General features: G+C 46.6%; 1 protein-coding gene across 1 annotated transcript in view; it reads right to left on the bottom strand.

The window, feature by feature from the left end:
• MCF2L2 (MCF.2 cell line derived transforming sequence-like 2) overlaps positions 1 to 23526 on the bottom strand; it is a 774003-nt gene that overhangs the window by 273947 nt on the left and 476530 nt on the right. Inside the window, 1 exon segment of the mRNA XM_029615373.1 lies at positions 22948 to 23063. Within this exon segment, the coding sequence (XP_029471233.1) occupies positions 22948 to 23063 (116 nt within the window).

Genomic DNA, 23526 nt, shown 5'->3' with positions numbered 1-23526 from the left:
GAGAGTGGAACCGGTTACCGACCCGATTCCAGCAGCGCTGGCACCACTGCTTTCCCGGATGGAGGTGCACATGACTGCCCTTCCACCGGTGCTTCCCGGGTCTCCGATGCCCTCCCCGATGACTGCTTCATCGGGAGGAGAAACACCGTTCTGCATTCCTCCTTTGGGGGTAGTGCCTCAGCCATCGATGCCATGCCGTCCCTCGTCACCGATTCACTCATCGGGGGCGATACGCACATCGGCGCCATCGATGCCTTCGATGCCGGCACCGATGCCCCCCAAGGTGTCCGCGGTGCCCTTGGCGATTCCTTCAATTTTCTCGGAGCCTCAGCCGGGCCCTTCGGGTATCCAACCACCCTCTCGTCCTACAGGTCAGCCTTCTGATCCTTATGACTCTTGGGGTGATGATACCTCCACAGACTCCAATGATTTACCTTCACCTCCTTCTCCTACTGAAAGTAGAAAGCGTTCTCCTCCAGAGGACCTCTCTTTCATTAATTTTGTGAAGGAAATGTCTGAGATGGTCCCTTTTCAACTTCAGACGGAACAAGATGATAGGCACCAGATGATGGAGCTTCTCCAATTCCTGGATGCCCCTAAAGTGATCACCTCTATTCCCATTCATCAAGTTCTTCTTGATCTCCTTAAAAAGAATTGGGAAAATCCTGGATCCGTAGCCCCAGTACACAGGAAGGCTGACACTACTTATCTAGTACAGTCAGCCCCGGGCTTTCAAAAGTCTCAGCTTGACCACCACTCAGTTGTGGTAGAGTCAACTCAGAAGAAGGCAAAAAGAACGAAGCCACACTCCTCTATCCCTCCTGTAAAGGAACACAAGTTCCTAGACAATATTGGTCGACGAGTGTTCCAAGGGGCCATGCTCATCTCTAGAATTGCTGCTTACCAGCTGTATATGACCCAATACAATAGGGTCATTTTCAAACAGATACAGGACTTCTCTGAAACCCTGCCTGACCAATTCCAAGAACATCTTCAAACCCTTGTCAACAAGGGCTTTGAAGCAGGGAAACATGAAATAAGAACAGCTTACGATATCTTCGACACCTCTACTAGAGTGTCTGCGACTGCCATTTCGGCACGGCATTGGGCCTGGCTCAAGTCTTCAGACCTTCGCTCAGAAGTACAAGACAGGCTCTCCGACCTGCCCTGTATTGGTGACAATGTATTCGGTGAACAGATTCAGTAAATAGTGGCTGAGTTAAAGGATGATCATGAGACCCTCAAACAGCTCTCATCGATACCTTCTGACTTCCCGTCTAGACAGCCCTCCAAGAAGGACCCTAAGAAGTCTTTCTTCCAGCCAAGGAAGTACTATCCTCCACCGACAAGGACCCGAGTGACGAGGACCTATCATAAATCCCAGCCTCGCAAGCAAAAGTCACAAGCAGCTCCCCAACCGGGGCCTGCTTCAGGCTTTTGACTTTCACTTCGAGAGCAGCAGCCTGATCCCTCTGCCAGGCATACCAGTGGGAGGTCGACTATGCCACTTTCATGGAATGTGGCAAACCATCACAACCGACCAATGGGTGCTGGCAATCATTGCTCAGGGTTACCATCTGAATTTTCTTGCTGTCCCATCGGACTCCCCGCCGCTACAAGTGTGGGGAGTATCCGACCACTCTGTCCTTCTGGAGCAGGAGGTCTCCCTTCTTCTCCAGTTAAGAGCAATAGAACCCATTCCTCTTTCGCAGCAAGGCCTAGGGTTCTATTTCCGGTACTTTTTGATTTCCAAAAAATCCGGGGGCCTTCGTCCAATTCTGGACCTACGTGCCCTCAACAAGTACCTCCAGCGGGAAAAGTTCAAAATGGTAACCTTGGGCTCACTTCTACCTCTTCTACAAAGAGGAGACTGGCTCTGCTCTCTAGACCTCCAGGACGCATACACCCACATTGCGATAGCTCCAGCTCATCGCAAGTACCTCCGGTTTTTAGTAGGCCCAAAGCACTATCAATACCGGGTGCTTCCATTCGGCCTAGCGTCAGCTCCACGAGTCTTTACCAAATGTCTCGTAGTTGTCGCAGCCTTCCTCTGGAAAGAAGGTGTTCACGTCTACCCCTATTTAGACGACTGGTTAATCAGGGCCCCAACCCAGCAAGCAGCTCGATCGTCCCTGAATTTGACCTTACACACTCTAATTTCTCTAGGATTTCTCGTCAATTACGAGAAATCCTATTTAGTCCCATCTCAAACCTTGTCTTTCATTGGGGCAGACTTGGATACTTTACAGGTAAAAGCCTTCCTACCTCAACAACGAGTTCAAACCCTCACCAGTTGCAGTCTCAGTACACAGCGACTGCTCGGCAATTCCTTGTCCTTCTCGGACACATGGCGTCCTCAGTCCATCTCACTCCAATGGCCCGTCTGGCCATGAGAGTCATGCATTGGACTTTACGGTCACAATGGACTCAAGCGACTCAGCCTCTCTCAACCATTGTCCACATCACCGACGCACTCAGTCTGTCTCTCGCCTGGTGGAAAGATCAGAAAAATCTCCTCCAGGGACTACCTTTTCATCTACCAGATACTCAACTCATTCTCATCACCGACGCTTCCAACCTCGGCTGGGGAGCTCATGTAAACGATCTACAGACAGAAGGATCTTGGTCTCAAGAGGAATCCAAACACCAGATAGATTTCCTGGAGCTACGAGCAATGCGATATGCTCTCAGAGCTTTTCAGGACTACCTATCAAATCACGTCATCCTGATTCAGACGGACAACCAGGTGGCCATGTGGTACATAAAGAAACAGGGAGGCACAGGCTCCTTCCTGCTGTGTCAGGAGGCCGCTCAGATTTGGGCGGAAGCGCTCTCCCACTTGATGTACCTCAGGGCAACCTACTTGCCGGGAGTGGACAATGTTTTGGCGGACAAACTGAGTCATGTCTTCCAACCGCACGAGTGGTCGCTCAATCCCTCGGTAGCGACCTCTCTCTTCCAACACTGGGGTTATCCCCAAATAGACTCTTTGCGTCCCCTCAGAACCACAAAGTAGACAATTACTGCTCCCTCATTTGGAGCGAGCGCTCGCAGCTCAGAGATGCATTCTCCCTCTCGTGGGCAGCCTGGCTGCTTTATGCATTCCCTCCACTTCCTCTTCTCTCGAAGACTCTCGTGAAGCTCCGTCAGGACAAAGGAACCATGATCCTAATAGCACCTCACTGGCCACGCCATGTGTGGTTTCCAATACTCTAGGATCTCTCCATCCGCAGGCACATTCCCTTGGGAAAGGACCCGCTTCTGATCACTCAGAATGACGGATGTCTATGCCATCCCAATCTTATTTATTTATTTATTTAACACTTTTCTATACCGACCTTCATAGAAAAAACCATATCAGATCGGTTTACATCGAACAGGGTAAAAAAACTGTAGTAACAACTAACGTAATTCAACAAATGGTGTGGAGGAGGCAAAGTTACATACAACAGGGAGTAAGAACTTGGAGGCTTAATCAGCTGGAAAGATAGTTAGAACAGACAGCAATTATAAATATAATACCATTGATAAGATAGATAAGGCATAATGTGCTTAGGAGGATCAGGGTCTATTGTACAGGCAGAGAATAAGGCCATCATTCAGGTATAGAGTAAGGGCTAACTAGTGAATATCAGGGGGTTCGGAGAAGGCTTGGCTGAAGAGCCATGTCTTGAGTTTTTTCCTAAATGTTAAGAGGCAGGGTTCCAATCTGAGGTCTGCAGGGATGTTATTCCAGATATCTGGGCCTGCTGTCGAGAAGGCTCAATCTTTAGTCGAGGTGAGGCGTGTGGCTTTAGTTGGGGGAAATTGCAGGGTTCCTTTGTGAATTTCTCTCATTGGTCTGTTGGAGGAATGTAGTTTGAAGGGGATTTCGAGATCGAGTTGAAGTTGGTGGTGGATGGATTTGTGTATTAAGGTGATTGATTTGTGCAGGATTCTGAAATTCACTGGTAACCAGTGTAGGTTTCTGAGTATGGGTGAGATGTGTCTCTACGATTGGTGTTGTGGTCTGTACGATCTTCAGGCCTTGTCCCTGACGGCATGGATGTTGAAAGGTTGATCCTTCAACCACTTAACCTTTCAGATTCGGTTTCTCGAGTCCTCATTGCTTCACGAAAGCCTTCCACAAGAAAGTCTTATTCCTATAAATGGAAAAGGTATACATCATGGTGTTCTTCACGGTCCCTTGATCCCTTTTCCAGTCCAATCCCAAGATTTTTGGACTATCTCTGGCATTTATCGGAATCCGATCTAAAGACTTCCTCAATCAGAATGCATGTCAGTGCGGTAGCCACTTTCCATAAAGGTGTCGGGTATGCCCCTATATCGGTGCAACCCCTCGTAACACATTTTCTTAAAGGTTTGCTCCATATCAAGCCACCCTTACGTCCTCTGGCCCCTTCTTGGGACCTTAATTTGGTTCTTGGTCGGCTCATGAAACCTCCATTTGAGCCTCTTCACTCCTGTGACCTAAAATATCTCACATGGAAGGTGATTTTCCTTTTATCCATCACTTCAGCTCGCAGAGTTAGTGAGTTACAGGCCCTAGTTACCTATCCACCTTACACTAAACTCCTGCAGGACCGGGCGGTACTCCGCACTCACCCTAAGTTCTTGCCTAAGGTAGTTTTGGAGTTTCACATTAATCAATCCATCATACTACCTATTTTCTTTCCCAGGCCCCACTCCAATCCAGGGGAACAGGCTCTGCATACCCTCGACTGTAAACGGGCTCTTAGCATTCTACCTAGACCGTACAGTTGCCCACAGGAAGAGCACTCAGTTATTCTTCTCCTTCCATCCCAACAAATTAGGGCAGCCTGTGGGTAAACAGACTCTTTCCTCCTGGTTGGCGGACTGCATATCTTTTTGCTATCAGCAAGCAGGCATTCCATTTCAAGACCGTGTTAAAGCACACTCGGTGAGGGCCATGGCGACTTCAGTAGCACATCTACGATCGGTGCTACTTCCTGACATTTGCAGGGCTGCCACCTGGAGCTCACTCCACACTTTCGCAGCCCACTATTGCTTGGACAAAGCCGGAAGACAAGATTCCATCTTCGGCCAATCTGTCCTGCGTTACCTGTTTCCAACGTGACGTACCAACACCCTTCCGCCTGCCCGGTGGGGTGCGGATGCCCTCTACCAAATTCCACCCCAGTTGCTGTGCCTGTTGCACGCCGTTGGGTACATTTGGTGCATGTTCGGACATCCTCAGCTCGGTACTCACCCATATGTGAAGACTACCATCCTGCTTGTCCTGTGAGAAAGCAAGTGTTGCTTACCTGTAACAGGTGTTCTCACAGGACAGCAGGATGTTAGTCCTCACGAAACCCGCCCGCCGCCCCGCGGTGTTGAGTTCGTGATGCTTTATTGTTTTATTTTTTCGGCAGTGCCTGTAGCTATAAAATAAGACTGAAGGGGGACCCCTGCTGGCTGCAGGGTTAGTGCCATGCTGGGCATGCCCAGTAGGGGCCAGTCAAAGTTCTGGAAACTTTGACAGAAGTTTTCCGTGATTGGGCTCCATCCTGATGATGTCACCCATATGTGAGGACTAACATCCTGCTGTCCTGTGAGAACACCTGTTACAGGTAAGCAACACTTGCTCTCTTCTTTTGATAATTTGGACTTTACAGGTTTTCTTGAGCAGTCTAATTCTGAAATTACTGAAAGAGCAACCCTGTTGGTTACATTTGCTCAGGAATCTCATAAAAATGGCTATTTTTTCATCTCAGAGTTTTAAGGTTTTTTTTAAGCAGAAAATTTGTTTCCAGATATAGCTAAAGAAACACAACAGAAGAAGAAATTCTTTCTTTAAAAAACCCCAGATGGTTCTAGCTTTGGATGCAGGTTTCTTGTTAAAAGACGCCCTGTAAATGTTTGGATCAATTAGGAGTCAATTTTTGTTAAAAAGTTGGGAAGATCAGGACTTGTCCAAAAGTGATAAACGCCTGGTTTCCCATATATTACATACGAGGAGGATTACCATTGCATATTTTTGGAAGACCTCACCCCAGATTACTTTTTGGCAAAATACAAATTCAAAACTGGCAGCATAAGAGCGCATAACATTTTGCTCTGAAAGGGAAATCCTCAATGTATGATGGTGTGTGGGGAAAGTATTGGAAGTGGCGAAATTCTATTTTATAATTTGAGATGGTGTATGTTACATGCTTGTGAAGAGGGCCTTTACTCGATGGAGATAAGTTTACTGTTCTTCTGAATTATGGTTGATGCACTATTTGCTGCTCTGCTTTGTCTTTTGTGTTACTTTTAAAATATGATTTTTTAATCCAGTTGTTCCATAAGCAGCTGTGCATAGGCCATATAGTATATGCTTTGGCAATTTGTTTTCCTATACATACAGTGGTTTCCTTTGTATCACCCCTTATATTGTGGTCTAATTAACAGTGATAAATATGATTTTGTTTCTTCTTTATCTTTTTCCTATATATATTGCTGTGCTTTTCTATTTTTAAGAGTCTCTTGATTAAATATTTGTGGAAATTAATAACAAAATAATAAAAAAGAACTCCAAAGATATCTGACTGAGACTGGGGAAAATGACTAACAATTTCAAGATTACTCTACAAACTTAGGCCTGGATTTATCAAAATGCACTAAATATCAAAATGCACTAAATATCGCACGTTTTATGGTAATAGGCAGTTTATCGCAATTTGCGCTAATACCTATGCGAAGCGCTAAGTTACTGCAAATTGCGATAACTTTTTCGTACTTTGAGATAGTGCGAGAATTGTGGTATTTCCTATATACAACCACTGGGGGGACCATGTTCACTATCAGGGCCACGGGGGGGGGGGGGGGGGGGGGGGGGAGAGAGAGAGAGAGAAAGAGAGATTTCTATGGGAGGCCCACCTAGTAATTCGAGGTGTGGTTTAGGTATTAGTGTAGGGGCCACTTTGACATTCAAAGTGAGACGTACAAACAGAACAGTGCTCTCTTGTGAAGATTTGATGACCTTCGGAGTGAGAAAACTCACTAAATGAGATTTATGCATGTTCTCTCAACCGAGCTTGATGGACTCTCTACCTGGGTAACATCAAGCTAGGTTGAGAGAACATTACATTATGGCTAAGCTCGCTCTCTCTCTCTCTCTCTGATGGGCCCTAATAGCTAGGTCTCCGGGAGCTTCAAAACAACTAAAACCAGCATGGGCAAAAACATCGCAACATGCGAGCAAGACTTAACACTAGCTATCGCACAGATTAAAACTACTGAAAAAGGTGGAGCTAAAATCAGCGTTAAAGCCGTGCGATAGGGCTTCACAAAACAATGAACCCAGCCCACTCCTGCCCCTATCTCCTCCTCTTTTTCTGATTTGCATCGCAAATAGTGGGCTATTGCATGCGTTTTTCATCCATGGCACTGATTTTTCCTTGGGTTTCATGGATGCCATCGACGCACACCTTTGTCTCGTCGGTGCCATCCATGCCCGGGTCGATGCCACCATCGCCCAGGGCACTTCCATCGATACCAGGGTCATTTCCATCGATGCCATCCTTTATTTTATCGATGCCATCAATGCCCATGACATTTCCATTGATGTTATTGTCCATGGCATCGATGCCAGGGTCAATTCCATCAATGGATTCGATGCCCAGGTCGATGGCATCAATGCCCGGGTCGGTGGAATCGATGTCTGGGTCGATTCCATTGGTGGCACTGATGCCCAGGTTGGTGGCATTGATGCCAGGGTTGATTCCATCGATGCCAATGTTGATGCCATCGATGCCAATGTCGATTCCACCGGTGGCATCGATGCCATTGTCGATTCCATCGATACCAGGGTGGATTCCATCGATGCCAATGTCAGTTCCATCGATCACAGATGCCAACATCTATTCCATCGGTGCCCATGTCGGTGCCATCGATGCCCATGTCGGTGACAACGATGCCATATGGCGCCGGCCATATGGCCATATTGCCGTACTGCAAAATGGCGCTGGCCGTATGGCTGGCGCCATTTTGCAATACGGCAAATACGATTCGAGTGCAGGAGGTCGCTTCCGGACCCCCGCTGGACTTTTGGCAAGTCTTGTGGGGGTCAGGAGGCCCCCCCAAGCTGGCCAAAAGTCCCTGGGGGTCCAGCGGGGGTCTGGGAGCGATCTCCTGCGCTCGTGACGTCGGGGGACAGGAACCAAAATGGCGCCGGCGCCATTTCTATTAACGCACTCGTGGCCCGAGAGTGGAAGATCACAGCGGGACACCCCCCCCCCCACTGGACCCCAGGTAATTTAAGACATTTGGGGGGGGGGTTCGGGAGGGTGGGGGATTTATTTTAAAGGGTTGGGGTGGGTTTTAGGGTTGTTTTAGTGTGCCGGTTTTCCCGCCCTCCCCCTTCCCCTCCCCCTTCCCCCGATTTACGATTTTTGACGATAAATCGGGGGAATTCCTATTGTATATCGCCTCTAACGATTTTTGACGATTTAAAATATATCGGACGATATTTTAAATCATCAAAAAACGATTCACATCCCTAATGTCAAGTCATATTGTACTAGGCAATAATGAGTAGTGAACGTATACATAGAAGACCAAGTAGCTGCCTTACAGATATCTTCAATGGAGATGTTCCAAGGAAGCTGCCATGGCCTAAGCTAATTGTCCTTAATCTTATTATGATGAGGCAGACTTGATTGATTATAACAATGAGCAATATGATCAGATATCCAAATAGAAACAATCATTTTTGTAACTGGAGTCCCTTGTCTAACTGGGTTGAATGAAACAAATAGTTGTTAAGTACTTTCTGTGGGATTTTGTTCTTTCCAGATAGAATAAAAGAGATCTTCTACAATCCAAATTATGAAGAGATTGTCCTTATGTGCATGAAGTCTTGGAAAGAATATAAGTAATATTATGGGCTGATTTAAATGAAATTGAGAAATCTTTGGTAGAAATTTAGGATGAGTTTTTAGAGCTACTCTGTTAAAAATATAAGGACGGAGGAGATTAGGGCTTGCAACTTGCTTACTCTCTCAGCTAAGATAAGTGCTATCAAAAATAAAACTTTCCAAGTCAGAAATTTTAGATCTGCTGTTGAAAAAGGTTCAGATGGTGGTTTTATCAGGTATGCAAGAACATCATTTAGATCCCAAGGAACTGGTGAACCTTTTACTGGAGATTTTAGGTAAGTCAAGCCTTTCATGAATCTGGAAACCTTAGGCTAATGGGAAATAGGAGCACCATCATAATCATCATGGTATGCTGCAATATCACTGAGGTAAATTTTGATGGAATTTTTAAATCTAGTTAGGTTTAATAGATACTGAAGTAAAGAGAAGCAGGACATTTTATAGGCTTCTTGATTAAAACGTAAACACCAGACAGAAAATGTAAGATCTTCTGGTCGGTTTTTGTAACCGGCAGCCACCGCAGGTTCGTGTTAGCAAGGAGGCGCTAGGGGTGCGCAAGCGACCCTAGTGCCTCCTTGCTAGCGCAACCCCCTAATTTCCATATAGCATGGCACCCTCCCCCTTAAGGACACCATGCAGACGTTAAGAAAGCGGGCGCTGACTTTTCAGCACCCACTTTCTGCGTATTTTCTTTGCATCGGCCCCTTAGCTAGTAGGGAGTACTGGATAGGAAAAGATAACACACAAGCTTATTGGCTGTAGTAGCTCCCCTGCTCTTTTCCCCCACCTTCTCTCCCTTCTTCTAACAAGAAGTCTGTAGAACTCCAAGGTCACGAGCATTACAGAGCACAAAATGGTAACATGACTTAGTTAAAATAATATTGCTATTTATTTGAAGCCAGCCAGTATACTAAGACTTAAACCTTGACCTTGGCTGGCTGCATCAGTAAACCCATCTTAATTTAAGTAAAACTTTTTATATATTAGAATTTAAAGAATATTTTGGGTTGTAGTCATATAGTAACACATATGAGAAATAGGGAATATGCACAAAACATAAGAATTTTCCCATTTATGAGTGGACCTGAGACATACTCGTCATTCTTATCAGTAATCTAGCAATATATCAAGAAAAGTTACACAAAGAAATCCAGTTGGCACATGTCCTATTCCAAAAGGTATAAAACCCCAGCCCATCAAATCCCAGACAAATTCCCTGCCAAGAACCAAGGTTAGGAGTCTCCATTGCTGACTAGTCTCCAAAACAAGAACTCGCTTGGCTGATTCACCCATTGTTGCGACCGTCACTGCCCCGACGGCTTCACTCCGCCTACCTTTCCTTTCTTGTGACTCCTCCTGCTCCTCATGGACACTTGGCTGCCGCAGCATCCGTCTGCCGTCCTCTCCAGCGTCCCCGGACCGGCTTGGGCACTGCCTCCCGCCATGCTCTTCAGGTACCTTAGGGCGCGCGCGCCATGCAGCCCTCATTCTTATTTCCTCATTGGCGCGTTCCTCAGGGGCATCCCCCTGTGATGATGTCACATTGCCCGGATATTTAAGCCTGCTGTTTATTGCTAGCCATTGAGTTAGCAAGGGTGATCTTATGGATGGGATTCGCTCTCCGTACCCAGCTCTGCCTTCCAACTCCTATTGACTCTTTCTGCTAACGGGGTACCCGCTCCTCGGGGGCCTCATTGTTTCTTTCAGGTCGCTATCAGGTAACCGGAACTTGCTCCTCGAGGGCCCATGTTCCCTGACTCGCTGCCTGCAACTATCTCCTCTTCTACTTGGAAGAATTCACTACAGACACCATCAGTGAGTACTATTATCAACTACTCCTCAGAGCTGTCTCCCTGGAACCAGGTACTCGCTCCTCGAGGGCCTGCCTCCATTCCAGTGCCAGTGCCATCTCTTCTGTGGAACCACTGTGTGAGTACTTTGCCAACAAGTCTCTCTACCTCCAGGGATCTGGTACTTGTTCCTCGAGGGCCAGCTCTCCCTATCTCGGGGCTTCTCCATATTTGGGACTGTGAATGTTCTATTGTACTCACTTTCTCAGTCTCCACTACAGCACTGCTACCGGAGAACCCTCTGTTCCAGCGACCTGGGGAATACTAGCCCAGCCGGGCTACAACATCTACTCACTACTGCCACCTCTGGTGGTTTCTCAAACTGTCTAAATAAAGAACTGTGTGTGTACAGAGCTGAGCCTGACCTGTGGCCCCTCATGGGACTTCCCCCAGAGGGCATCGTCAGCTGCCACAGTGTCCAAGGGTCCACCCAAACCTCACTATTACAGATTGCTAACTCCATGGATCCGGCACAGCTCAATGCCTTGTAGGCCATTCCCGGCCTGGCCCTGCGCATTGCTGAGCAACAGGACACATTGGAGAAACTCACTTCTGCGTTTCATCAGCTGCACGCACAGAAGGATCAAAGCGCTGGTTCCAGTAATGAAGGTCCGTTACCTGAAGTAACTATAAAGAATATGGTACCTCTGGCTGCTCCAATTCGTTTCTCTGGAGAGATTCAAAGAACTAGAGATTTCCTAAATCAGTGCTGCATGCATTTTGCATTACAGCCTTCTCACTTCCCCACAGCCTACGCCAAGACTACTTATATTCTATTTTATCTTGATGGAAGGGCCTTGTCCTGGGCCTCAACACTGTGGGAACGTAAGGATCCAATTCTGCAGGATATTGACGGATTTCTGGATTTGTTTAAATCCATTTTTGATGATCCTGCTCAAGTGACTGTTGCTGGTTCTGCTCTAGTGGACCTGAAACAAGGCAACCGACCACTGGCTGATTTTGCAATAGAGTTCAAGACTTGCTACTGAATTATGCTGGGATTCTAAATGTCTGAAAACCCTCTGCTTCAGAGGACTGGATGCTCATTTGAAAGACGAGCTGGCCGCTCGTGAGACACCTGACTCGCTGGATGAACTAGTGGCTTTGGCTACTAGAATTGACCACCGGTTTCGTGATAAGGTGAAAGAACTCAAGCCTAGTAAAGGACAGGTTCAGAAGGAGGTTCGTGTTGAACCTGCACTCCAGATGATCCCAGCAATACCTGTCGCCAGTGGAGATGAACCGATGCAACTTAGTCGCAGTCACCTGACTACAAAAGAGAGAAGACTTCGGAAGAGGCATGGCCTGTGTATGTACTGTGGACAAGCTGGTCACGATGTCCCAACATGCCTAATTCATCCGGGAAACGGACAGGCCTAAGTCCTGCTGGAGGACTGTTTTTAGGCCTTACTATGCCCTCTCCTCCGCTTTCTCTCCCAGTCTCCCTGATCTGCGGAGCGTCTGAAATTCAAACTCTTGCCCTGGTGGATTCAGGGGCAGGAGGCAACTTTATACTTCGACGCCTAGTGGAACATTTGAGAATTCTCCTTGTCACTTTGAAGATTCCACTGCTCTTATCATCTATCCATGGAGAGCCCTTGCCGGGTGATGTGACCCATCACACCAAACCATTAACCCTCCACACTGAGTCAATTTCCTTCTTTGTGTTAGAGAAGGCCATGCACCCTATCGTTCTGGGGTTACCCTGGTTGCAATCGCATCAGCCTCAATTCGACTGGGCCACCTTGGAACTCTCCCGCTGGGGCCCAGGTTGTCATGGCAAGTGCCTTAAGGAGGTTTCTCCTGTCCTCTGCATGCCAACAACTCCAGTGATGCCAGGACTGCCGCCTCAATACGCATCATTTGCTGATGTGTTCTCCAAAGAAGCTGCTGACATCCTTCCTCCACACAGATTTTACGACTGTGCCATAAGGCTGAAACCGAACACTGAACCTCCTAAAGGACGTGTCTATCGACTCTCTGCAATAGAGAATAAGGCTATGTTCGAGTACAGCGAGGAGAATTTACATAAAGGATTCATTAGACCATCAAAATCTCCAGCCGGTGCAGGCTTCTTCTTTGTGGGGAAGAAGGACGGTACCTTACGTCCTTGTATCGACTATCGAGGTCTGAACGAGATTACGATCAAAGATCGATATCCCCTGCCTTTAATCTCAGAGCTGTTCGACTGGCTTCAAGGTGCCAAGATATTCTCGAAACTTGACCTGAAGGGGGCCTATAACTTAGTTCGCATTCGCAGTGGCGATGAATGGAAAACAGCCTTCAACACTCGAGATGGTCATTTCGAGTACTTAGTAATGCCCTTCGGCCTGTGCAACGCACCCACTGTGTTCCAGAACATGATGAACGACATCTTGCGGGACATGTTGTACAAGAGTGTCGTAGTGTACCTGGATGATATCCTGATATTTTCTCAGGACTTGTCTCCTCATCTAGAGGACGTCAAACAAGTACTACGAAGCCTACGAGAACATCAGCTCTACGCCAAGCTATCCAAGTGCGATTTCTTGGCTACATTTTGTCTAAAGATGGCTTCCAGATGGATCCCCAAAAACTAGAGAGTATTAAAAATTGGTCCCAACCTACCAGCCTAAAGGCCCTGAGACGATTTTTGGGGTTTACTAATTACTGTAGAAGCTTCATAAAGAACTACTCTTCTTTAACTGTGCCCTTAACTGCAATGACCCGGAAAGGGGCCAACACTTCTAAATGGTCTGCTGAGACCATATCCGCGTTCGAGGATTTAAAGACTGCCTTTTCCACCGAACCATGCCTGCGTCATCCAGACCCGGACAAGCCATTCATCGTGGAGGTCGATGCTTCTGATGTTGGTGTGGGAGCTGTATTGAGCCAAACCGGAGAATCCAAATCCTTACGTCCCTGCTCCTTCTTCTCACAACGTTTCTCTCCGGCAGAGAAGAAGTATGGGATCGGAGATAAAGAGCTCCTGGCTATTAAGTTAGCATTCGAAGAATGGTGGCCTTGGCTCGAAGGCGCTCAACATCAAATACATGTGTTTACGGACCATAAAAATCTAGAGTATCTCTACCATGCGCAACCATAGATAACCATAGACAAGCCAGATGGTCCTTATTTATTAACCGTTTTGTCTTCGTGCTCAAATATCGCCCCGGAGAGAAGAATACCAGAGCTGATGCCTTGTCACGCTCCTTTCTCTCGGAGGATGTTCCAGAAGAACCTCAGAATATTATCGACCCGAAGAAAGTTGTCTTGGCGGCTACTCATACTGTGCCCGCTGGTAAGACCATCATGCCTAAACATCTCAGGAAGAAAGTGCTCTTTTGGGCACACGATTCTAGCTGGCTGGCCATCCTGGTCAACGCCTTACCCTGCTGAAGCTCCAGAAGTATTATTGGTGGCCAACTATCAAGAAAGATACACTCTCCTACGTAGCATCTTGTACCAACTGTGCCAAGCACAAACCTACTTCTGGCCAACCGTGGGGATTGCTGCAACCGCTTCCAGCTCCGGAACAGCCCTGGATGCATATCGCTACTGACTTTGTAGTTGATCTTCCCCTCTAGAGGTATGAATACCATTTGGGTCACAGTCGACCGCTTCAGCAAGATGGCCCATTTTTTGGCGCTTACCTTCAGCCTTGGAGCTTGCGAAGCTCTTCACAACCCACATCTTTCGCCTTCACGGCCTATCGAAGCACATAGTCTCGGATCGAGTATCACAGTTCATGGCAAAATTCTGGAAGGCTTTGTGCAAGCTTTTCGACATCTCTCTAGATTATACATCTGCCTATCATCCTCAATCAAATGGCCAAACAGAACGGATGAATAGGACCCTGAAACAGTTCATTCGGGCCTATGTGTGTTGCCGTCAGAATAACTGGACCAAACTATTACCATGGGCTGAATTCGTCATTAATTCTCATCCAGCATCATCCACTGGATCAACACCTTTTGAAGTGGTATATGGACGTTCACCATCACCGCCACTTCCACTGAAGCTCTCAGTGACTTCCCCAGCAGCTTAATCCACTGCTGATGATATCCAGTGTGTTTGTGTGTCCAGAGCTGAGCCTGACCTGTGGCCCCTCACGGGACTTCCCCCCGTGGTCGTGGTCAGCTGCCACAGTGTCCAAGGGTCCACCCAAACCTCACTAACTATAACACCCATCTGGGGGCAAGGAGACACCCTTTCAGGGAAAGGTGACAGCTTCTGCTAGGTTTTTGTATATAATTATACCCTGTAAGTTGGGGAAATTACTTTTGCAGGGGTGGCCAGCTCCAGTCCTTGAGAGCCACAAACAGCTCAAGTTTTCAGGATACCCCCAATGAATGTGCATGAGATAGATTTGCATACAACGGAGGCAGTGCAGGCAGATCTATTTCATGTATATTCAAACTTGGCCTGTTTGTGGCTTTCAAGGACTGGAGTTGGTCACCCCTGCTGTAGTGGGAATGAGTCTACTGTGTTGGCCATTAAGAGGAGCAATAGCTCTTGCTGAAGGAGTAAGAGGTACTTGAATTTCAGAATACTTCCATCGAATGATTGTTCAGGGAAGGAGATCATGGTTTATGATTTTTAGTACCCTGTGGTCCATTGTTAAAGACCATGTTTTTGAAGTATTGCAATATTTCCCATTAATAGCAGGGCTGAATTAGCCATGCTGTCATGGGAACTGTCATTTAGGGCCCGGGAGGCGGAGCTTCCTAAGCAGAGATTAGAGCTTTGCTCTCTGCGGCTGCGCGTGTGTTCCTATGCAGGAAAACAGAATCTCCTCAGTCTGTTTTTTTCCACGTGCGGAGCTTCGTTCTCCTCAGCTTCTTTTTGATTTGACGAGAAAATGTCTAAAAAATAGATGAGACTATCGGGGTTCAAACCCTGCCATTGCAGGGAAAATCATGTCCATCACTGATGGACATGATATGTGCTACCGCTGCCTGGGACCTGACCACAATCAAGGCGCATGTGAGCATTGTGGCTGCATGTCGCCCAGAGACAACGCACTCAAAACTCAAAGGCCTCAAGAGCAGCATTGGGGGTTTGTATGCCCCTCCATCTGAAGCGCACTCTTCACGGGCCCTTCCAAACAGCAGGCCCCAACAGTTAAAAGAGCGTCCTCACTGGATCCCAAAATCTCCAGGCCTGGAGAGGACAAGAGATCCACAGGTAAACGGAAGAGCCGAGATCCTCACAGGTCTAAGCAGACCTATAGGGAATCATCAGAAATGGGGCAGGAATCGCACCCGAAAGATACGGCGCACAGCGGAGACCATAAAACCGATTCGCGGATGCTGACACATTCGAAAAGACGACACACCCAGCGCCGAAGGTATCACTACCGGCGCCAAAGCCGGCACACTCTGCGTCGACACCAGCGCATTCAATACAGAAGAGGGCGCATTTGGCGCACAGCACTGTGCACTCGACGCATTCGACCTCAGAGGGGTCAACGCTAGCGCATTCTTGACAGCCACCATCAACAACATCGCAGGGCACTGATAAAACATAAAGACGTCGACAACTGTCACTGGAGGCTGGGACCAGCCTTCCGACAAAGCACAGTATTGCCCCTGTTGAAAGCCAACACCGACATGCCGGCCACAAAAGGCATAGGGATGAAACTGATGACAGAGTCAGAGTGCTAACTAGCCCCCATCTCTCGCACCACTCCAGTTCATAATACGGTAAACGGACTCCGAGGGCCACTTCTTGTTCCAAGGAAGAGTGGGTGCACGTAACCTCTTCCTCCTCTTCGTCATCCTCACAGGGATTTTCTGACAGGTCATCGACATCAAGATCGTGTCCCTTCATCTATGATCTACCAGAACCCTTACCAAAGAGGAAAAAAGTCACGGCGGATATCCTGCCAAAGGGAAAAGGATCTGTAACCCCCCACACCGACATCATTGAGAGATTCGGCAGTTGAAAAGCGCCTCTCCACCAGGCGCTGGCAAGCGGGGAGGCCACCTTTCATCCTTGGCCCCGCTAGAACTGAACACCAATATGAAAAACAAAATAAAAAAAGGAAAGCGAAACAAACATCGGGAGGTGAGAGAAAATGAATGTATGATTAAGAAGGAGAGCGGGAGACCACACCCCCCACACCGACGTCATTGAGAGATTCGGCAGTTGAAAAGCGCCTCTCCACAAGGCGCTGGCGAGCGGGGAGGCCACCTTCCATCCTTGGCCCCGCTAGAACTGAACACCAATATGAAAAACAAAATAAAAAAAGGGAAGCGAAACGAACATCGGGAGGTGAGAGAAAATGAATTTATGATTGAGAGGGAGAGCGGGAGACCACGCCCCCCACACCGACGTCATTGAGAGATTCGGCAGTTGAAAAGCGCCTCTCCACCAGGCGCCGCGTGCCGTGCATCGCGCGCCGAAGGGGTGCGACAAAGGGGCTCTCCCCTTTGTGCACCCCTTCGTGCAACCCTTTGTGCTTCTTGTAAAAAAAAAACAAAAAAAACTTTTATTTTTCCTGTTATTTATCCTTTATTCCAAGTTTTTACCTTTTCTTTTTGCTTATTAACAATTTTAATTAGAAATGTTCATTGTATTAGACTATGGAAATTTATTTCCTGCTTTTTTGTTTAATGTAAACCGGTATGATTTACATCTGATGTAAGAATGTCGGTATATAAAAATTAAAAATAAATAAATAAAATAAATATTAGGGTCAGCAGTGCTACTGCCGAGACCGAGTCACCCGCAAATGCCGCCGCAAACCCAACAGGCATTCTCTTAGTTGTCTGAAGCATTGTCCAGTTTCTTTGAAACCCTTCAAACAACATTCACTTTACCTCATGCATCTTCGAGTTCTCCGGGAACACCACAGCCCCTGAGAGAACCATCACCAGAACCCACGAGGTCACCTCAATCGCTCCTGCCTGCATCACTGACTCCCAGGCCTCTTTCACCTCAGGACCCGAATTCACCTCAATCCTCATCAAGTTCCTCCACCGGGTATCCGTCAGACCTGCCAGAAGAACCGTAGGAACCGTACTCACCACCTGAGGATTTGTCCTATCCAAGATTCTTGGACAAAATAGGAGAAATACTGCACTTGGATATTCAGAAACTCCCTGATCCAAGAGCTGAAACATTAGGTTTATTAAAAATTTTCGGTTCCCGGTGAGCCAACCTCCCTATCTCCTCATGAAGTACTGGACAAGGTACTTGAGAAATCCTGGGAAACTCCTTTCTCACTTCCATCAGTCTCCATGAAAATTGATTTAAAGTTCAGGATGCGTAAATCGCCTTATTACTCTATGCCACTGTTACCACATGCGTCCATAGTGTTAGAGTCTGCCATGCAGGGTGCTAAAAAATCAAAACTGCATGCTTCTACTCCGCCTGGTCGTGATAATCATTATTTGGATGAGTTTGCAAAAAGAACATCCCAGAACACCATGCTGGCCACTCGCATACAGCATCATCAATTTTACATGGTGCAATACCTGTACGAATGTATACTGGCAATTAAAGGAATGGTCACCTCCACTGCAGATCCAGTTCCACAACCACTCCAGGACATGGAAGAGGGTACCAGACATCTGCTTCGCACTATTTATGAGGGCTTTGAAACCTCTTCCAGGGCTTCAGTTGCGGCCATTGCAGCTCGACAAATAGCGTGGCTCCGAGCGAGCACAATAAGGGAAGACCTACATGATAAACTGGCCAATCTGCCATGTACTGACGATAATTTATTCGGAGACCGCTTTCAAGAGACTGTTACCAAATTAAAAGATCAAGCGGTGGCAGTATAATCCCTAACTACTCCATCCAATTACTCGGGCTACTTCACGTCCTCTTGCCGTCAGCAATTTTCCCGCCTACCCTATAGGTCTTATCAACCTTATAAACCTCCAACATACCAGCCGTATCAATGTCCACAACAACAACAACCACAGAACAGGAGAGGCAAACTGAGAACCCAACGACTGCAAGGCCAACAACCGGCAGCCTCCACAAAACCGACCCATTCTTTTTAGAGATACTGCCGCCACCACTACATCAAGCGCCCCCGGGAAGGATCACATCTCACTTTCCGGCATGGGAAGAAATAACATCCAATTGCTGGGTTCTAGACATTGTACAGAAGGGCTATCAGCTCCAATTTACAACCAAACCCTCCCTTCCTCACCTCGCTGTTCAGACAGCAAGGATGTTACATCTCCAATTCAGAGAAGAAATATCATCACTGACATCAACAGGCAATCCAAACTATCCCACCGGGTGCCCGGGACAAAGGCTTCTATTCACCATATTTCCTCATTCCCAAGAAATTTGGTGGCCTTCATCCAATTCTGGATCTCCGCGAGTTGAACAAATGTCTCTTCAAGGAGAAATTCAAAATGGTATTCCTCAAATCCATTCTACCACTCCTTCAACCCAACGACTGGATGTGCTCAATAGATCTGAAGGATGCCTATACCCACATTCCTATTCATCCATTCTCGTGGCGCTACCTGTGCTTCCGATACAAGATTCAACACTACCAATACAAAGTTCTTCCATTTGGCCTATCGGCAGCTCCCAGAGTTTTCACCAAGAGCATGGTGGTGGTGGTGGCATACCTCCGGCAACGGGGCATGAGAATCTTTCCATACCTGGACGATTAGCTTCTAGTAGCCTCGACTCCCACAACATTCATCGAGCATCTTCAACAGGTGATTGAATGTTTGGACAAGTTGGGACTCATGATCAACTACCAGAAGTTGACCTTGTACCCGACTCAAGTTCCACAGTTCATAGGAGCTCGATTAGATATCACACGGAGCAGAGCGTTCCTGCCGGAGGACAGGAAATGGGAGATGCGACGGCGCCTACGTTCCCTCAAGATTACGTACAAACCTTCAGCACGTCAAATTCTAACAGTCTTAGGTCACATGGCAGCAGCCATATTTACGGTGCCCAACACCAGATTGCATATGCGTCGTCTGCAGTGGAGGTTGAAACGACAATGGAAACAACACTCACAATTGTTAACGACACGTCTAGTACTCACTTCCGAAATGACAAAGGATATAGACTGGTGGCTCAGCAAGTCAACACTATCCAAAGGGGCGATGTTCAGTCTCCCCCCACACAATGCAGTGCTTACCACCGATGCCTCTCGCAAGGGATGAGGAGCACATCTGGATCTCCTAGAAACACAAGGACTGTGGTCTCGACACGAGCAGAACCAACAGATAAATTTGCTAGAACTCAGAGCAATTCGAAATGCCTTGCAAGCATTCCTACATCACCTGCAGGGTCGCAGGTTCATGGTCTACATGGATAACCAAGTAGCAGTGTTCTACATAAACAAACAAGGAGGGTCTGGTTCATGGTCCCTATGCAAGGAAGCGCTGCTCATCTTCGATCAGGCATATTGGCATTCGATCCAGCTACAAGCAACATTCCTTCCGGGAGTTGTCAATACCCGAGCAGACAGATTGAGCCGAATATTCCACCCTCACGAATGGTCACTCAACCAGCAAGTGGCTCAAGAGATATTCGTCATGTGGGGAGTTCCAAACGATGGACCTCTTCGCTACAGAGACAAACGTGCAAGTTCCTCGTTTCTGCTCAGTATGGCCCAGTCAGAAAAGGACAGTGCAGGACGCCTTTCTCGTTCCTTGGACGAAGAGCCTAATGTACGCTTTTCCACCATACAACAATGCATAGCGGATGCAGCTCAACTAATACTAATAGCTCCGGCTTGACCCAGACAGTCTTGGTACAGCTACCTGTTACAACTCTCCATCACAGAACCAATTCGATTGCCAAATCGACCGGATCTTCTAGTACAAGAAAGGGCAACCCTTCTCCACCCACTACACTCGTCCCTTCATTTAACAACGTGGAGATTGAGCTGTTCCTCCTAACAGAACAGGGCATCTCCATTGTAACCCAAGAAGTCATATTGGAATTTAGGAAGGCATCAACTAGAAGAAATTACAGTTTTAAATGGAAGCATTACTCCACCTGGTGCACGTCCAAAGGAATTTAACCATTAGACTGTTCGTCGGAGTCGCTTCTGGACTATCTCCATACGTTATATATGTCTGGCTTAGCAACGTCCTCAATCAGAGTTCACCTTAGCGCTATAGCAGCGTATCATAGACTGCATAGCGGTCAATCGATTTCCACTCACCCTTTGCTATCTCGATTTCTCAGAGGTCTATCACACCTTCAACCATCGACCTCCAAGCCACCGGTTCCGTGGAACCTGAACGTCGTCTTGGAGCAACTCATGCTATTCCCATTCGAACCAATGGACTCAGCCCACATAAAATACCTTACCTGGAAAGTAGTCTTCCTCATGGCAGTAACATCCGCTCGGAGAGTTAGCGAACTAAAGGCCTTGGTTCATTATGCTCCATATCTGCAGTTTTACCATCACAAGGCAGTTCTCTGGACTCATCCTGCCTTTCTCCCAAAAGTAGCGTCACAGTTCCACTTGAACTAATCAATAGAACTACTAACATTCTTCCCTAAACCACATCACAATGATAGGGAACGCTTGTTGCACACACTGGACTGCAAACGAGCATTGGCCTATTATAAGGAAAGGACACAATCTGATTCCCGTTCCTCTCAATTATTTGTATCTTTCAACCCAAACGCACCGGGACTACTGGTTACCAAGCGAATGATCTCAAGCTGGATTGCACAATGTATTCAATTCTGCTATGAAAGTTGCCTCTAACTTCCCATCCAAATGCTCATCAAGTCAGAGCAGTAGCTGCCTCAATAGCACATCTGAGACAGATTCAACCCGTGGACCTTTACAAAGTGGCTACATAGTCCTCTCTACACACATTCATGTCCCACTACTCCCTAGATCAGCAGACAAGTGACGATGCCAAACTAAGATGAGCAGTTTTGCAATCTTTAGCAACATAACCATGTTGACTACCACCATGACTAGATCACGCGGGGACAAAAGACACATATGACAATGCGTGGTCGGGCGCTTGGGACTCCCATGACAGCATGGCTAATTCAGCCCTGCTATCAACGGGAAAAAGCAAGTTTGCTTACTGTAAATGATGTTTCCATAGATAGCAGGATGAATTAGCCATGCTGACCCTCCCTCCTCCTTGGTTAGTCGACCTTCTATCCTGGTTCACGTAAGCTTAATTACAGACTAAGGAGATTCTGTTTTCCTGCGCGGGAACACACGTGCAGCCGCAGAGAGCAAATCTCTAACCTCTGCTTAGGAAGCTCCACCTCCCGGGCCCTGAATGACAGTTCCCATGACAGCATGGCTAATTCATCCTGCTATCTACGAAAACACCGTTTACGGTAAGCAAACTTGCTTTTCCCCCTTTTCTAATTTTCTTCTAATTTCAAAAGGTAAGGATTTTTATTTAGATTGTAGTCAAAAGTTGTGTTAGCTTTTGCTTGTATTTATTGCAAAGATATAGACTGTTCTTTCTCTTGCCCACGGCCTGATTTGATGGCTGTTGCTGCTGCTGCTGCTGAAGACTAGGCAGCCAATAAGGATACTGGTGGTAGAATCTTCTCCTGGAATAAAAGTATTGCCTTCTACAGGCTGCTGACAACTCTTTTTGGAAGTAAAGGGTTGTTCCTTTATAGCTGCTGAAAGGGTGAGAAAGGTAGCACAATAATCTTCAATGATATCTACTACTACTTTACCCCTATCTCCGAAGAAACTGTCACCTGTGTATGATATTTCTGCAAACTTGTCGTGCACAACGTCACAGAGAAATGTTTTTTTCTGGCTTTCAGTTTTGTTTAAATCTTAGATCCTGGCTCTTTCTGATTAGTTTTGTCAATTTTAATGAAGTTAACTGTGATAAATACATTTCCTCAAGCCTCCTACTTGTCTGTGTCTATACTGTAATGTAAGGTCTACTGAGTAATGTAAGGTCTTCCAAGCCTTTCATTTGACCTCCCCTCCTCCCATTTCCTACCACTGCCCTTCACATCTGTCCCAAGCATGATCAAAATCTTATAGTGCTAGCCTCCACCACTTCCACTAGTAAACGCCATTTCAGGCCTTATTTTTCTCCGTTTCCAACAAGACAAATACTAAATCACCTTGACTGCCTTTAGTTATCTTTCACTATCTCTTATCTACATCTGTAAAGCGCTGCATATGTCTAGTAATGCTAATGAAAATAAATAGTAATTTATATAAACTATCTTACAAGTGTCCACTTGTGGCATATTATTGTACAGGCCACACTACAGTAATCGTTTACCTGTTATGAAACTCGTATATTTCAGGAAGATTTCCAAAGAGAATGTCTTTTTTGTTTTGAAGCATAGTTGGTATCAGGTGCACCATGTCTGGATTTTCTAGTTCTGAAGCATAACCCTGTAGAGAATCAAATAAAATATGAATGTCAGAAGGTAACTCGAAATTTATATGGGTTGACTTATTTCAAAAAAACTCAATTGTGTTTAATGTCACAAATTATGCAGGCATCACTGTTTTCTTTATTTTAACGGTTTTACCATGTACATGTAAATGTAGAATATAGAAGCAGATAATGACTGCCTATAATGTGGAGACAAGAGTTGAAGGTGGAGATCCACTGTAAAGGAGAACGTAAGTGTAGAGTTGGAGTATCCAGAACAGATGGAAATTGTATCTGATGGGGAGACCCAGCTTTGGAAGCAGAATAGGAGGAAGATAAGGCCAACAATTGTATGCCCAGGAACCTCAACCAGCTGAGATTCAGAATGCATTCTTAGTATTGCTGGAGTAGAAAGGTGAGGTAACATGGTAACACAGTAAATGATGGAATAAACAGACTCAAGTGGTCCATCTAGTTTGT

Source organism: Rhinatrema bivittatum, chromosome 9, assembly GCF_901001135.1.
Source record: "Rhinatrema bivittatum chromosome 9, aRhiBiv1.1, whole genome shotgun sequence".
Classification (NCBI taxonomy): Eukaryota; Metazoa; Chordata; class Amphibia; order Gymnophiona; family Rhinatrematidae; genus Rhinatrema; species Rhinatrema bivittatum.
This window is presented reverse-complemented; position numbering and strand designations above follow the sequence as displayed.